General features: G+C 41.4%; 2 protein-coding genes across 12 annotated transcripts in view; one reads left to right on the top strand and one right to left on the bottom strand.

Moving 5' to 3' along the window:
* EMP1 (epithelial membrane protein 1) overlaps positions 1-10,155 on the top strand; it is a 240,668-nt gene extending 230,513 nt beyond the window's left edge. For all 11 annotated transcript variants that reach the window (XM_056523802.1, XM_056523806.1, XM_056523796.1 and 8 more), the window contains 4 exons: positions 3,288-3,398; positions 4,577-4,679; positions 6,376-6,519; positions 7,045-10,155. In XM_056523802.1, coding sequence (XP_056379777.1) covers positions 3,321-3,398; positions 4,577-4,679; positions 6,376-6,519; positions 7,045-7,196 — 477 coding nt within the window. In that variant the 5' untranslated portion in view covers positions 3,288-3,320 and the 3' untranslated portion in view covers positions 7,197-10,155. The remainder of the gene's footprint in view (positions 1-3,287; positions 3,399-4,576; positions 4,680-6,375; positions 6,520-7,044) is intronic.
* Positions 10,156-14,646: 4,491 nt separating this feature from the next.
* GSG1 (germ cell associated 1) overlaps positions 14,647-18,423 on the bottom strand; it is a 33,667-nt gene continuing 29,890 nt past the window's right edge. Inside the window, exon 7 of the mRNA XM_056523808.1 lies at positions 14,647-15,324. The gene's annotated coding sequence lies outside the window, so the exon portion shown is untranslated. The remainder of the gene's footprint in view (positions 15,325-18,423) is intronic.

Below are 18,423 nucleotides of genomic sequence, written 5' to 3' on the forward strand. Positions count from 1 at the left end.
ATTGCCTAAAAAAAACCAAATATTCCTCATTACGAATACATATCACTATATTCTAAATATTAGCGACATTTTTAAGTGCCGATATGCGCGGTATAATTAGCATTTCGAATATTCGCGCTCAACACTACTCTGAAGTTTACAAAATTGTGAAATATGCTCCGAAATATAATACAGGCTGTAGACCACACATCTCACTGCTATTTCTACCATTATCTTCTAAATGCACACAGGATCGGCTCAGCTAAAATGCATATTTTCTGAATAGGTGAAGGAGAATAAGTCACTGCCAGACACCTCTGCTGGCAGCCTATATCCCTTCAGAACAAAAGGATCGACCATGTAGAAATCCAATTGCCTTGGTCCACTTTCCCCCCGAGAAAGAAGGAAAATTTACATCAGATCAGCGTTTCCCAACCAGCGTGCTCCCAGCTGCTGCAAAACTACAATTTCCAGCATGCCCGGACAGCCAACGGCTGTCCGGGCATGCTGGAATTTGTAGTTTTGCAACAGCTGGAGGTACACTGGTTGGGAAACACTGCATTAGATGGTCTAGCGAACCTGCTGAAATAGACAGATCTGGACGAAATTAATATAATGCTTGTGGTCAGCCTTCTTCAGGTTCCATACAGGATAAGTGTATAAGAATACACAACTCAAATTGAGTTATTTGGGGGATCTATTTACATCCATTTTCCTTGTATCTGTTGCACACAAGGGGTCTATTAAGGATAATGGATACAGCACGAACAGTATCCACCAATATAATCCTTTGCCCTGGGAACGTCGGCCGATGCGTCCCTACATTCAGAGTAGACGAAAGATTGCGAGTGTTTGGTATCAGCCTCTAGGGATAAGGACATTCTCAGGTATGAATGCTGTCGAAGACTATGAGGAGAAGACTATGATGAGAAGACTATGAGGAGAAGACTATGATGAAAAGACTATGAGGAGAAAACTATGAGGAGAAGACTATGAGGAAAAGACTATGAGGAGAAGACTATGAGGAGAAGACTATGATGAGAAGACTATGATGAGAAGACTATGAGGAGAAGACTATGATGAGAAGACTATGATGAGAAGACTATGATGAGAAGACTATGATGAGAAGACTATGAGGAGAAGACTATGAGGAGAAGACTATGATGAGAAGACTATGATGAGAAGACTATGATGAGAAGACGATGATGAGAAGACTATGATGAGAAGACTATGAGGAGAAGACTATGAGGAAAAGACTATGAGGAGAAGACTATGAGGAGAAGACTATGATGAGAAGACTATGATGAGAAGACTATGAGGAGAAGACTATGAGGAAAAGACTATGAGGAGAAGACTATGAGGAGAAGACTATGATGAGAAGACTATGATGAGAAGACTATGATGAGAAGACTATGATGAGAAGACTATGATGAGAAGACTATGAGGAGAAGACTATGATGAGAAGACTATGAGGAGAAGACTATGATGAGAAGACTATGAGGAGAAGACTATGATGAGAAGACTATGATGAGAAGACTATGATGAGAAGACGATGATGAGAAGACTATGAGGAACCGAGCGGAGGTCTTTAGATGCACATGGACTACATTGTCCTCTTTAGTTCCCCTCACTTTGTAGAACAAAAAAAAAAAACCTTCAAGGGTCCGGTCGTGTAGGAAAACATAGACTGAGTCATGTAAATAAATACACTTTCAGTGTATGAGGCGTGCCTGTATATCACACATACCAGTGATGAAGTGATACTACCTCGCCCATAGGGACACTCCTTAAAGTTGCAAGTTCAGGTTTTTAATGGCCAATCTAGATCTCACCCAGCATTCCATCTGTATCGGTCAATATATGGCTAAGCCCTCTTATGATGTAATTTCTTTATTCATATCTGGCCATTCGTGTCTTAATCTTTCATTCTTTCAGCTAAAATTCATGGGATATTAGTCTCCCTTACCAGTTCCATTGATGGAATGAAACACGACCAGGCTCCGAACCTTGCCCTCGACCTTTCCTGTCCTCTCCATTATACATACATAGTTGATACGTTTGTAGAATAAAATGGCACATCCATCAAGGCCAACCCATAATTCTTCCACGTTGATCCAGAGGAAGTCAAAAACCCGGAAAAGGCGGATGTCAAAATGCCCTATACTAGAGGAAAAACTCCTCTACTCCTAATAAGGCCATCAAAAATCTACAGAAATCTAATTACCATAACTTGTAAGATATATTGTTTTTCTAGAAAGGCATCCAGGTCCTTCTTGAACTCATTCGATTAATCCATCATCTCAAAATGGTTTGGCAAAGAGCTCTATAATCTCACTGCTCTTATAGTAAAGAATCCCATCTATGATGATGGTGAAACCTCTCCATTACACCAAGAGGATGCTCTATACTGACTCTCTTTATTTTAACCCTAGATCAGAGGTCTCCAAACTGTGGAACACAGATGTTGGCTGTCTGGGGCATACTAGAAGTTGCAGTTTTTAACAGCTGGAGGTCTACAAATAGGACACCTTTGCCCTAGATCTTTTTTTTGGTCCTCTTAAGGTACTATTACACAGGGCAATTATTGGCCAAATAGGATGATATTAAGGATGAGCAAACACTGATGCATTGTTTTAACCTGCTAGAACACCATCGCTAACGAACAATGGAGCCAACGAACGATGGAAGCAAAGGCCCACACCACAGATCTAGTGATCCTTCATAAGCGCCTGGCTGTGTGATGGTTGACACGTGCAAACACTTATTAAGAATCACCAATTTACCAGATCGATGTTTGTTTTCAGGATCTGCTTAGCAGGTCAAATACAACCTTTTGTCTCTTGCCGCATCAATTTTTCCTTAAAGGGGAGCTGTGATCAACCCCAAAAATTCATATTTTACTACCATTTGAATATCTTCGGGTTCCCTGATCACACACACTTTTGGAATTTCTTGATACGTCCTTTCGTTCCTGAGATATGAGGACTTATAGTTTGTCTGAAAACTCAGGGAATCAGTCAGATGGGCGTGAACTTAATTTTAATAATGGGAGGTGATGGGCGGGGTTACACAATCAGGGGTGTGGATGTTGTACATTGAGAGTGTGTTATTGCATTACAGCTATTCTCTACCTGAATTTTTCAATCATAACCCAAGAACTAAGAACACACTTGGTCAGCGAGACTGTGGGTGCCTTTAGCACAGTCATGTGTTTTCTTCTCTACATCTTTTTGCTGTGTATAAAAAGGTTTATATGATGATTTTGTATTATGTTATCTGATCTTTTGTATTATTTTATCTCCCTCTAGGGCCTATTGTGTGATCACCAGTAAGAAGCCAAGATGTTGGTCATCCTAGCTGGAATGTTTGTGGTCCATATCGCCGTCTGTATCATGCTCCTCGTGGCCACAATTTCCAATGTATGTATTACAAAAAAAAAATATATATATATATATATATATATATATATATATATTAAAATTGTACCGTTTATGTGCCTAGTATGTTTTTAAATAGTATGTTATGATATTGATGGACTTCTCGTCCTTTTGGAGGTGATGCTGGACTGGCTGATAATTCCATAGTTGTGTTTTTTGGGCTATTTTATGTGTTGACTTGTATACAGGGTAGCTACCTATAGGTGGCACTGGAGAGACAGCTCTTTGGGGAAAGCTAATTTGTATGAGCGCCTTAAAGATGTATAGAATGTGCAATTTACTAATTTGTGGTGGACAGGGATGGATATGAATGGTTACAATCCCTGTACAGTATTGCAAAATGTGTTGGTGCTATAGAACTAGTTAGATAAAAGATAGATAGATAGATATAAGATAGATAGATATAAGACAGACAGACTAGATAAAAGATTAGATAAAACTGCTAAATATAGTAAAAACTATGGACCGGACAGAACAGCTCCTCAGATCATTCTTAAAGGGGTACTCCCATGGAAAACTTTTTTTATTTAATCAACTGGTGCCAGAAAGTTAAACAGATTTGTAAATCACTTCTATTAAAAAATCTTAATCCTTCCAGTAATTTTTAGGGGCTGTATACTAAAGAGAAATCCAAAATAGAAATGCATTTCCTCTGATGTCATGACCACAGTGCTCTCTGCTGACCATTTTAGGAACCGTCCAGAGCAGGAGAAAATCCCCTTAGCAAACATATGCTGCTCTGGACAGTTCCAAAAAATGGACAGCAGAGGTCAGCAGAGAGCACTGTGGTCATGACATCAGAGGAAATGCATTTCTTTTTTGGATTTCTCTTTAGTATACAGCCCCTAAAAAGTACTGGAAGTATTAAGATTTTTTAATAGAAGTGATTTACAAATCTGTTTAACTTTCTGGCACCAGTTGATTTAAAAAAAAAAAAATAGTTTTCCACTGGAGTACTCCTTTAAAGCTGCAGGAACAACTCCAGAACTTACATTACATGTAAATTACTTTGCTAATACTTTCAGCTTTGCATAGCGACACTTTACAAAGGTTATGTTTCTATATTTATAACTAAAGCTTTTAAAGCTGAATATCTTAAAATAATACATTTCATAAATATGTGCCGAGGGCTTGGACTTATTTTGGTTATTGTGTTTCAGGTTTGGCTAAAAGACGGATCGGGTGTAAATTCACTGGGTATATGGATGTTCTGCGAGGCCAACAAGTGCATAAACGTACTTGACTACATTGACTTTGCACAATGTAAGTGGCTATTGTTATTATTGTGAATGTTTTACCAAATAACATAAGGCTTCTCTGATCAGAAGGTTTTTGTGAGTAGATGGAGGATTTAGGCGATACTGCGGACTAGCTGAGACACTGAAGTGGTGTCTGTCAAAGGAGTTGGCAAAACTTTAGCTTGTCGTGTCAATTTCCATAAAACTATTGTCACAATATTAGAAAACGGAAGATATCCAGCACCAGGAAGGCAGGTAAAACCGTGTTTATTGAGGTACAAAAATAACAAACAGCATATAGAGGAGTGTGGTGCCTACGCGTTTCAGGCTAAAGAGCCCTTAGTCATGGCATAAAAACTTTACAACACTGTGTCCTTTTATAATAAAACACATTAAAGTCACATGATCAGAACAGCAGAGTGTTGGATCATCTATAAATTTATTATTATTATTATTATTGTCACAATATACCGTATTTTTCACCATATAAGACGATCCGGCACATAAGACGCACCCAATTTTAAAGGATGAAAATCTAGAAAAAAAAGATTCTGAACCAAATACAATGTAAAATATAGGACAGTGATCTTCAACCTGCGGACCTCCAGATGTTGCAAATCTACAACTCCCAGCATGCCCGGACAGCCGTTGGCTGTCCGGGCATGCTGGGAGTTGTAGTTTTGCAACATCTGGAGGTCTGCAGGTTGAAGACCACTGGTATAGGAAGTAATACTCACCTGTCCCTGCCGCTCCGGACCAGTCACCGCTTGTCATCACTGCCCTGGATGTCGCCCTCCATCGCTGTTGCTGCGTCCCCGGGGTGTCTCCGTCGCTCCGGAACGTCTCTGCTGCCCGGTATCCTCGCTCTCCGTCGCGTGCGCCACGACGTGATGACGACAAAGGAGAGCGCCGGCCATGCAGGGGATCCCGGCACGGAGCAGACACCGAGGAGGCAGGTAAGGTCCCTCCCGGTGTCCTGTAAGCTCTTCGGGATGCCGCGATTTCATTGCCGCGGTCCCGAACAGCCGGACTGAGCAGCCGGGTTAGTGTCACTTTCGCTTCAGACGCGGCGGTCAGCTTTGATCGCCGCTTCTGAAGGGTTAATACAGGGCATCACCGCGATCGGTGATATCCTGTATTAGCCGCGGGTCCCGCCCGTTGATGGCTGCAGGGACCGCCACGATAGGACAGGGTTTTAATGTGTATTTGCCGTATAAGACGCACTAACTTTTCCCCCCCAGTTTTGGGGAAGAAAAAGTGCTTCTTATACGGCGAAAAATACGGTACCGTATTTAAAATATGTTGTACTTTTCACAAACTTTTGGCATGTCTCTGTGACACGTTAAAACATTTTTAAGTGACAGTGCCCATTTACGATTGGTCGGGGACCTCCTCCGATCATTAGTTATAGTCAAGTGAAGTGTGTGGCAGCGTGCTTCACTCCCCGGCTCAGCATTCAAAGCAGGAGACACCATAGACTATAAGGGAGCTTGTCCTCTATAAGTCACACTACACCTGGTGCTGGGAAGTGAAGTGCACAGCTGCATGCTTCACCCTGCTATAACGAATGGCGTCTCAGTATTGATTCCCCAACCAATCTTAACTAATGTCATCTGTGCGTCACGTTGAAGGTTAAATGAAAAGACAGTGACACTTTAAGCACCAAATTGTAGGGCCTTAGCTCCCGCTGCTAGCTCACTACTATGATTCTTCTCTTTCAGGGCCTTCTATGAGGGCGGTGGAGTCTTTCATGATCCTGGCCATCATCTTCTGCTTTTTTTCACTTTTTTCATTCATTGGACAGCTCTTCACATTGGGGAAAGGATGCCGCTTTTACATTACCGGAGCTTTCATGTGGATCTGCTGTAAGTATGCTCAACTATAACACCGAGTAAGGCCATGTCCACACGTGCGCTTGTATTTTAGCTTTAAAGGGGTACTCCAGAAGTGAAAAAAAAATTCAAATCAACTTGTGCCATAAAGTTATACAGATTTGTAAATGACTTCTATTGAAAAATTTTAACCCCTTCAGTACTTCTCAGCTGCTGTATGCTTCACAAGAAGTTGTGTAGTTCTTTCCAGTCTGACCACAGCGCTCTCTGTTGACATCTCTGTTTGTGTCAGGATATGTCCAGAGCATTAGTAAGTCCCTATAGCAAACTTCTCCTGCATAGGTGAAAAGTCAGCTTTCCAGCAAATAGAGTAATGAAGTTCTATGATGGCTCTCTTCTAGAGATAGGTGCAGGTCACAGAGGTGGGATCAACATCTATCATAAATTTATGGAACATCCTGTGGGAATACCCCTTTAAATTTATTGGTAGAAAAAAAAAAAGATTGAAGGGTGACATCTGACAGCCATCTTTTCTTTTCTTTTTTTTTTACTTTACAGGGATCTGCATCCTTTGTGGAATTTCCATCTTCACATCCAGATTCGGATACGCTGCAAGATGGTACCACGCATACTGCTTCATCTTAACATGGATCTGTTTCTGCCTCGCCTTTTTCCTCGCACTCCTCTTCATGATTCTGCGGAAGAAGTAAATTGTGTTCTAGGTCTGTACCTACCCCAAAGCCTATGAACCGTGATTTCAACAGAATCCCCCACCTTTCCAACATGAGAACTGCTCCATCAAAGATGTCATAGACCAGAGGGCGAATACTGGGAGCCTAAGTCTATTAAAGTCACACAATAGTCACATTGTTTTTAATATGTCTGTCCCCCATTTAAACAAAAAAAAATGGCAATGGGGAACAGGGAAGCCATCTAAATCAAAAGCGACATCACGATGCCGCAAATTTCTAGTTTCCTTATTTTTTTTTTTTTTTTTTTTTAGTCTTGACTTAGATCAAAACTGGAACAAATTGGGAATTATGTGTGACCCGCTGACAATATAAAGTCTCTTATTAATTTTATTTATTTCTTGTTTAGAAAAAAAAGGTATTTTAGGTGCAAATTCTTTGTGTTAGGTTGTGTTTGGAGGACACCGTGTGGTGTAGACTGAGTACTGCATGTTCACAATACGAGGCCCTTCGATCTGCCAAATGAATTGGTGACAAAAATGGGGGTAGTTCCATTGAGAGAATTAACCATTGTTTTTTTGTTTTACCTTTGTGATGTTTTATGTGTACAAGAATATTATTATGATAAGTTAAACCAGAAAAATAATAAAATGACAAGCTGTTGGGCACAAGGGGCCCTTGTCAGGCAAGTTTACATTGGATAATCTAGTTGACCCCCCAAAGTTTGCAAATAAGCTGTACCAAGGGGAAAGCCTGCCTATCTAGTACCACCTATTGGGTTGAGCATTTGTTTTTCTCCTAAAAGCTAACTTTCTTCCTTCTAAACTGATTTGTATACGTTTTTCAGGTCAGATGTGCACGCCAGTAAGATGGTGGGGAAGAACACTACTTCTGTAATATTTAGCCGTGTTGAGTGTTGTTACTTTTTAAAGGATAGACTGTATTTGCACAAAATTAAAAAAAAGATGCCTAATGTAATAAAGGGTCACGTGAAAATAAAGAGTATCTCCATGTTTAAAGATTTGCTGCAAGATGATTATTCAGATATTAATATATTGTCATAGAAAGGGTTAATATATAGGGATTCCTTAAGGGATTATGACAGGAAGTCTGATGACGCTCAGATGGCGATGGGGAGGGGTGGAAGAAAATTTACATTTAAAAGAAATATTTAAAAATCAATGTTTATTTTAATCAAGCAAACTAGCGCGTCACGCTGCCTTATTGCTGGGATAATAAAACACATCCTCAACTTTGTGTTTATCATTGTGTATCCCCTTGCTATCATAGGGGACCTGTCATCACTTTCATGCTGCCCGAAACATGAGTTGTTAGGAGTGGTCCCCGGCAGCTTCTCCAGCCTTGAGAGATCTCGCTTTGTTTCAGTATAGGGTCAGGTCTATCAATCAAGACTGGCAGGAGGCATCGGTCTGCCTAGATGACTTGTGGTTCAGGCAGCATGAAAGTGATGACCAGTTCCTTTTAAAGTTGACCTGTCTACTCTCTTGACATAGCTTTTGAAGATACATGTATTCCTCGTGATATAATTAAAAAGCAACTTTCCTTAGAAATGTATGAACATATTGACAAGTGGGTGTTGCCATTCTTCTTGTTTATGGGTATGTTCTCCCTAGTTTGAGCCGGGGTCACATAATGTATTGAAAGTGTACCGGTCACAAGTAAAAAAAATGCTTCAGGCCTACTCTAACTGATGCTGATCCTGTCCGTGTATTTAACTCCTGGTTTTCATCATTTTATGGCTCCTAATTCCCTTGTTTACGTTGCTCACAGTGCATGCAGTTCACAGAGGAGGAGGGAGTGTTCTCTTGCTTGCCCTCACCTCTCAGATGGGGACTTCCATGCTTACTCCTCACAGCTTGCCCTGCCCACACTTCCTGTATTGTGTCCCAGCCGATACACATAGGCAATAGCTGCAGGAACAAGACAGTGTTCTTGATAGTGGAGGTGCCCTAGTGGTAAAAAGTATAGAGCATTTTTTTAACCCCAAAAACCCAATTATTTTTAACCAACGCATATTATTAATACTGTATACATGTAATAGTATCTACATTTTATTTAAAGTTTTTTTTAAGTCCATAGTTGGAGCCAATTACAGAAAAAAATGGTCGTAATTTTGTTTTTGTTATTTTTTGGAAGAAAAAAAATGACATCCATTTTTTAGGTGCATGAATCTGGCCTAATACTGAGAGCAATGATTGAACACACTGTAGGGGACAGACCCTATTAACAGGAATGGTTTCCCCCAGTTGTCAACTTATAATTTTTTTTTTCCAGGAGGAATAACAGAGGGATAGTATAAAAGTAAAAAGTTCTAAGAATCGGTTCTCCAGAATTATGACATGGAAAATACAAGTATTTTTCTTTTAACAGCGGGTCGGGAAAGCAGACAGGTCATCTCTAAAGTTTTGCAGTTGAAGCTAGTCTTAAGTCTGTTAGTTTAAACCAATGTTTCCCAACCAGTGTGCCTTCAGCTGTTGCAAAACTACAACCTCCAGCATGCTCGCACAGCCTTTGGCTGTGCGAGCATGCTCGAGGTGGTTGTTTCATAACAGCTGGAGGAACACCGGTTGGAAAACACTAGGTTGTATAGTCTAATATAAAGATTATTTTCTCTCTCCTGTAATCGCCATTTCTTGCTCTATACCTCTTGGGTAGACCCGACTTTTATTTTATTTTTTTCCTTTTCTATTCTACAGCTGCTTTTGGCGTATCTAACTCTTGCTTTTATGTGGAATGGAACAAACTTGTAGTTTTTGCACTAATTGTAAATATTTTGATACTATATTAAAATGGATTCATAGACTGAAATACAATATTATTAAATGTAATGCGATCCATCTCTTTTGTTATCCACTTACTATTTATTAACATCCACAGTAACAATGTTGGACTATTTTTTTCTTTTCACAGTTGGGTCATTTATAAAAAATAAATAAATAAATAAATATGGAATAAAAGTGGTGCGAAAAATTATCTACCGTTTGGACATCAATTTTCCCTTTTTTTTCTCACACTTGACCTGCAAGTATTAGGTATATGGCCAAATGTGTCTCTTTCCAACATTTTAGCCCTCAACTAAAGCCCTCCCCCCCCTAAAATTATTTCTTTATTCTATACTTAGAGTCTCACATCCCTTGACAAAGCCGAGGATGCGGTGAAACGTCGCGGGACTTTTGACAGTTCTATTACAGTCTACCTATGGTATATTGGATTCTGTTGCTAGTTATAACATCTATCAGTAAATGAGAGCTAATAGCTATGGGTCATAGCTCCACCTGACAGGGTGAGAGACCATTATTGGAGTTATAGAAATTATAAGTTACCAACCATAGGTTGAGACTGATTATTTTAGTGAGTTGTGTTTGTTGGGGACAATCTCCCTTTTTAATGAGTATATAATAGTAGGGGGTCTTTCAATGAGGGCTTTCCCCGCAGGGGGGAACCCCCAAATGGTTGGAAAGAGATATCATTTGAACCAGGGATTGTATATGTGAGATGACCAGGGGTGAACTTACTACAAGATATAGACCAGACTTGCCATACAGGGATTTTGTGAAAAAGAATATATATTCTGATAAAAAAAAATTATTATATTTTATAAATTTGTATAAATTCTTTCACCTTAGCATTCAAGAAAGTGGTTTTGAACAACTCTTTTCATAGTTCAGTGTCTACATGGTAATCTTCTTGTGGTGCATATGATACTGTAAATATTATGGCACCGATCATTCCCAGTGTTTTCCAGCACCACGACTACCCACCAATTCTCACCACCCACTTCCTTCTTTACACGTCAACATGTCATTCACATAGACATGGATATAGAAACGAAAAACAGGCTCTAGATTTTCATGGCGCAACTCACAAAAGCGCTTTGAGATGATAGGGTCTTCCCATTTAGTGCACTGATGAAGAGACACTTGTGTTGAAACACATTTGTTCTTGGCTACTATTTATTGAGTAAAGAATCAATAAATATCGGCTGTGCTGAGTACAAGTGAGTTGTGTCATGAAGACCCAGGGCCTTATTTTACTTCCTATCTCCAATTCTACCATTGGACCAGACTGCTCTAGGGCAGCATCACTCTTGCATCTACCTGTTTATTAAAGGGGTACTCTGGTGGAAAACTTTTTTTTTCTAAATCAACTGGTGCCAGAAAGTCAAAAAGATTTGTAAATTACTTCTGTTAAAAGATTCGAGTACTTATTAGCCGCTGTTTACTAAAGAGGAAATTCTTTTCTTTTTGGATTTCTTCTCTCCCTGCTGACACCTCTGTCCGTTTCAGAAACTGTCCAGAGCAGGACAAAATCCCCATAGCAAACATATGCTGCTCTGAACAGTTTCTAAAATGGACAGAGGTGTCAGCAGAGAGCACTGTGGACAGACAGAAAAGAAATCCAAAAAGAAAAGAATTTCTGATAAGTACTGGAAGGATTAAGATTTTTTTAATAGAAGTAATTTTCAAATCTGTTTAGCTTTTTGGCACCAGTTGATTAAAAAAAAAAATGTTCTCCACCGGAGTACCCCTTTAAGCTGTTGTGTCTTGCTAAGGTGAGAGGCCAATTCTATTGTTTCTGTACTACAGAAGCTCTGGGATGCATTTTTTTTTCTTTTAGACATACATTCATACAGACATGTCACCTGACCTTGGTGGCCAATAATCACATGCAGCTGAAGTTCCATTGCAATAGCTTCCTACATTAATAAACCTCTCCCCTATACCCAAACAGGGACCGATCTATCAATCCAAGCTGGTGGGGAGCGGGGAGAAGCTGTTGAGACTACCCTGATGACTCATGGGGCAATATTAAAATAATGACAGGTTCTCTTAAAAAGAGAGGAAACCTGTTAGATTCTGTAACATGTTCTTGCCCTCACAAAGTTCGAGTGACTTATCTTCCTTCCTCCAGCTGCTACCCCAATGAGCATAATAACAGCAGGGCAGAGGACAAGACCACCCCACTAAAATGAAAAGCTTAATAGTTAAATGGAACCTGTCACCATGAAAATGCTATCTAATCTATCAGCCTCAAGTTATAGAGCAGGAAGAGCAGAGAAGATTGATATACACTGCTCAAAAAAATAAGGGGAACACAAACAACACAATGTAACTCCAAGTCAGTCACACTTCTATGAAATCACACTGTCCACTCAGGAAGCAACACTGATTGACAATCAATTTCACATGGAACAGACAACAGGTGGAATTTATAGGCAATTAGCAAGACACCCCCAATAAAGGAGAGGTTCTGCAGGTGGTGACCACAGACCACTTCTCAGTTCCTATGCTTCCTGGCTGATGTTTTGGTCACTTTTGAATGCTGGTGGTGCTTTCACTCTAGTGGTAGCATGAGACGGAGTCTACAACCCACACAAGCGGCTCAGGTAGTGCAGCTCATCCAGGATGGCACATCAATGCAGGCTGTGGGAAGAAGGTTTGCTGTGTCTGTAAACGTAGTGTCCAGAACATGGAGGCGCTACCAGGAGACAGGCCAGTACATCAGGAGACATGGAGGAGGCCGTAGGAGGGCAACAACCCAGCAGCAGGACAGTTACCTCCGCCTTTGTGCAAGGAGGAGCAGTAGGAGCACTGCCAGAGCCCTGCAAAATGACCTCCAGCAGGCCACAAATGTACATGTGTCCACTCAAACGGTCAGAAACAGACTCCCTGAGGGTGGTATGAGGGCCCGACATCCACAGGTGGGGGTTGTACTTACAGCCTAACGTCATGCAGGACGTTTGGCATTTGCCAAAGAACACCAAGATTGGCAAATTCGCCACTGGCGCCCTGTGCTCTTCACAGATGAAAGCAGGTTCACACTGAGCACATGTGACAGACGTGACAGAGTCTGGGGATGCCATGGAGAACGTTCTGCTGCCTGCAACATCCTCCAGCATGAACGGTTTGGCGGTGGGTCAGTAATGGTGTGGGGTGGCATTTCTTTGGGGGCCGCACAGCCCTCCATGTGCTTGCCAGAGGTAGCCTGACTGCCATTAGGTACCAAGATGAGATCCTCAGACCCCTTGTGAGACCATGTGCTGGTGCAGATGGCCCTCGGTTCCTCCTAATGCAAGACAATGCTAGACCTCATGTGGTTGGAGTGTGTCAGCAGTTCCTGCAAGAGGAAGGCATTGATGCTATGGACTGGCCTGCCCATTCCCCAGACCTGAATCTGATTGAGCACATCTGGGACATCATGTCTCGCTCCATCCACCAATGCCATGTTGCACCACAGACTGTCCAGGAGTTGGCGGATGCTTTAGTCCAGGTCTGGGAGGACATCCCTCAGGAGACCATCCGCCACCTCATCAGGAGCATGCCCAGGCGTTGTAGGGAGGTCATACGGGCACATGGAGGCCACACACACTACTGAGCCTCATTTTGACTTGTTTTAAGGACATTACATCAAAGTTGGATCAGCCTGTAGTGTGGTTTTCCACTTTGATTTTGAGTGTGACTCCATTTCCAGACCTCCATGGGTTGATAAATTTGATTTCCATTGATAATTTTTGTGTGATTTTGTTGTCAGCACATTCAACTATGTAAAGACGAAAGTATTTCATACGATTAGTTAATTCATTCAGATCTAGGATGTGTTATCTTAGTGTTCCCTTTATTTTTTGAGCAGTGTATATATTTGTGGGAAAAGATTCAGTATAACTTGTCATTTATTGACTGAAATCTCTGATCTTTTCATGCTTAGGAGTTCAGTGGGCGGTCCTATCATAGAGTGACACTGCCCACTGGACTCCTAAGAATAGAAAGAACAAAGATTTATTACAAAGCTATATAAAGTGTAGCCTATTGATTCTTGGGAGTCCAGTGGGAAGTGTCCCTCAATTAAAGGACAGCCCATTGGACTCCTAAGTATGAAAAGATCAGATATATATCTTTATGAGAAAAGATTCTGTTGATATATCATCTGCTCAGCTCCTTCTGCTCTGTGACTTGCTGCCAATAGTTTAGATAGCATTTTCATGGTGACAGGATATTCGACCAGTTTCCGTTTGGTAAGCTTTTGGGTTTTGAACTTGGATTGCTGTTGTAACTCCTCTATTGAACTTTCTCCTGTACCGCATATCCAGCTCTGCCAGTTTCAGTTACCATCTGCCTATTGTGGGTGGGGGTACGTCTTACAGATTTACAGGTAAGATATGCCTCTGTACACACTGCAAAGCAGATTTTATCAGTAATAATTGCAGTTATAGTAAAAAAAAAGCAACCTAAAAAATGTGCAGGTCATGTTTAATATCTAATGTTTTAGCTTTTAAACTGCAGAGATAAAAAAAATTGGCAAATGCCTATTTATTGAATAGAATTTTTGCTACTAGTCAGAACCCAAAAAAATTAAAGGCAGGTTGTGTTGTCACCTTTTTTTTATTTGTTATACCAAGACATCTGGTGCACATAAAAAATAAAGCTGAGAGGTTATATGTACTGCCAAGCACTGTACATTGTACCCTATGTCTGACACCTGTAGAACTCCAACAAGTTTTGTGTATTTTAAATCGTCTGCCACTCCCTGATCTAGACAGGCACAAGAAAAACATCAAGAAGCAAATGGGAAAAAAAACAAAAAACACAAAGATGTTAAAATCTAGAAATGTGTCTTAAGTGTATGTTAACATATGATGTATCCAGTTCGGCAAACCTGATGGTAATCATACCGATAAAGCAGGAAGGAACGATGGCAAAGGATTATGGGAGCCATCCCAGATCTTCCTCTTTAATTTGTGTCTTTCATTGAGCGGTTTGAATCCCTTTTTTCATAACTAATTTCCCTGCAGTTTTTTAGAAGGGAACGCCTAATCCCCGGATTACAGATAAGGCCCTGATTTGTTTATTGGAGATTAAGTAGTCAAGGTTAGCATGTCTTCAGCATGTGCAGGGCAAGGGTGGAGAATAAACCTGTTTGAGGAGCCTGGCTCTGTGTACTCATCAGTCCCATCAGGATCAGTTTTTGTGCAAAAACTAATCACTAATTATAAGAAAAACAACGCATCAGTTTTCATCAAGATTTTCCTCTACAGACATTCCAGAGCTAGATAGGAAAACATGCTCGGCTGGTGTTTGGACCAGTCCTCCATCCCTACTGACACTTCAGCCATCTTGAATGATCCCATGGACTATAAAAAAAAAAACAGTTTCTAGAATCACTTTCACTCTGATATTTTACTACAACTAGTGGTTCCAATGTATAGAGACATCTAAACTCCTGATCTGCTATAAGCATTTGTTCTAAATTTAAAGGGGTACTCTTCTGCTAGACATCCTATCCCCTATCCAAAGAATAGGGGATAAGATATCTGATCATGGGGGTCCCGTTGCTGGGGCTCCCCACAATCACCCGCAGCACCCTGCATTCTAAACCTACACGGGGGTTCCTGTGTCAATGGTTGTGATGTCACGACCACGCTCCCTTGTGTCATCATGCTACACCCTTCCATTCATGCCTATGGGAGGGGGTGTGTCGGCAGACACGCCCCTTCCCATAGACATGAATGGAAGGGGTGTGGCATGACAGCACAAGGGGGCGTGGCCGTGACATTACGTTCTGGGCTCTGAGCGTCCTGAATAAAATGTTCAGAATGCTGGAGCACCGGCATACCCCTTTAACCCCTAGACAACAATGGACATAAATGTACAATGATCCCTCAACATTCGATGGCAATTCGTTCCAAATGAACCCTCGTTACTTAAATTTATCATATGTTGAGGGATCCGTACAATAATAATATAAAAATTATATCCCCGCCACTCTAGACCGTCACCGCTGCCCTGGATCATCACTCTGCATCGACCTCATCACGTCGATGCGCACGCCGCTCCTATTGGATGACAGGACGGTGTGCGCAGGGACATGATGACGACAAAGAAGAGCGACGGCCATGCAGCGGAGCATGAAGAGGATGGTCCGGAGAGGCGGGTACAGTGACACTCCCTGGAGCACATGGGGCACATTAAACGGCTATCCGGTGGCAGCTGAAGCAGTCTGCGCTGCCAGATAGCCGTTTATGTGATGGCCCCGACATACAAAAGCATCGTATGTTAATGCTGCCTTCAACATGCGATGGCCTCTGAGAGGCTATCTTATGTTGAAATGATCGTATGTCGGGGCCATCGCAGGTCGGGGGATCACTGTACATCCTTGTTCCCTTGTACCTAACACACAAGAATGTACATTTATGTCCGGCAGTGCTTACAGTCTATAAAGCGAGTGCAAGAGCACATTAGCCTATAGCCACAGATCTGGTACTTATCACTGTAAGGCTATTGCTTTGATTTGCTTAGTATATATGAGTTTGTATTTCTGCCCTGACTTTATAATGAGATGATGACATTTAATCATCTGCCTCCCCTTATTTTTCATTTTCTGTAACCTTATATTTTAATTTGAAAAATAAAAAAATTAAATGAGGAAAAATCTAATGTTTATGATCCCAAATGGTGAATGACGTAAAAAAAAAAAAAAAAAAAAATACACCAAGTGCTAGAATTGCTTACATTTCTTCACATCATATATCAGAATAAAAATTTTAAAAAATTGATCAAATGTTGCAAAAAAAAAAAACAACAACTGCACATCACAGCTCAAAAAAATTAGCCTTCACACGACCTCATATACAGAAAGATAAAAATTATAGGGGTCAGGGTAGGGCAATATTAAGCATACTACCGTATTTATCGCCGTATAACATGCACTTTTAAATCTTCAATTTATGGCAAAAACCCTACCTGCGTGTTATACGCCGATAAATGTTCTGGTCAGTAATTCAAAGTGGCCGCAGCGCCGGCTGCTTGTTAAAGATCAGCAGCCCGGCCGCGGCCACTTTAAAACAGTATATATCCAATTTCCCATTAAGGCTTACGCCCTCATGGGACTAACTTCCCAAAAACTTGGGGACCTTCTAATATTAAAACTTATATCTTAATTGTTTCTTTATTAAAACACTTAACATTGGTGAGAAAAAATAAATGATGTGCTTTAAAAACTTGATAAAGCCGGTTGCGGCCGGCGAAACGTCTGGGGGGGGGGGTGTTTCAATATATGGCATTTTAATAAGCAGTTTAGGGAACAAGAGCAAATAATATGTGGATTGGAGGAAGAAATTTGACTCATGAGAGGAGTAAGATAAAATACCCTGTTGGGAGACCATCCAATCTCATTATAACAATAGGAATATATTCCATTTTACTTGCTCCCTGACTGTGTTTTTAAAGCAAATCATTAATTTTTTTTCTTACCAATGTTAAGTGTTTTAAAAAAGAAACAATAAAGATATAAGTTTTAATATTAGAGGGTCCCCAAGTTTTGGGGAAATTAGTCCCATGAGGGCGTAAGCCTTAATGGGAAATTGGATATATTTTGTTATAAACCCTGGGGAACCCTTTGGATGAATTAGATTTTTTACTTTAAAGCAGTGACCAAGGGTGGCTGTTGTGGCCCAACACTTCTCCCCTGCTATGGATTTTATAATTTTTTATATTCCATTACCTGGCCGCACTCCAGCAGGCTCAGGTCAGGCGGCGGGTCTGGCGAGGCTGTGCGGCAGGTATATCAAGGACGAGTGACGTCTCCTGCTGGCTCCTCTGAACGGCGTTAGGGATATCACTCCTCATTCCCTGCATCCGCTGCTGGTGACTGTTCTAAAGTGGCCGTGGTCGGACTGAGCAACCAGAGCTGCGGCCACACGGACCAGTGGCGGCTGCAGCGAATGAGGAGCGACGTCCCTGATGCCGTGCAGAGGAGCCGGCAGGAGACATCACTCGTCCTCGACATACCTGCCGCACAGCCTCGCAAGACCCGCCGCCTGACCTGAGCCTGCCGAAGCACAGCCAGGTAATGGAGTATAAAAAAATATAAAAGCAGGGGGGATAACGAGCAGGGGGGGGGATAATGAGTAGAGGGGCATAATGAGCAGGGGGGGGGATAATGAGTAGAGGGGCATAATGAGCAGGGGGGGATAACGAGCAGGGGAAACGAGCGGGGGTGAGTGAATAACGTATAACAAGCAAGGAGGAATGATGAGGCAGGGGGGAGAGGAAAGGAGGCACACAGGGGATCAGAGGGGGGGGTGGTGGTAAATGTAGCACAGGGGCTCATAAAGGAAGGAATTATGTGGCACTGGGGGGGGGGGGACTTAAATGAGGTTCAGGAGAATCAAAGACTGGGGGGGTGATGCGGCGTATACGTGCACTGAGCATGCAATATATTCTCTTATTTT

Source organism: Hyla sarda, chromosome 6, assembly GCF_029499605.1.
Source record: "Hyla sarda isolate aHylSar1 chromosome 6, aHylSar1.hap1, whole genome shotgun sequence".
Lineage (NCBI taxonomy): Eukaryota > Metazoa > Chordata > Amphibia > Anura > Hylidae > Hyla > Hyla sarda.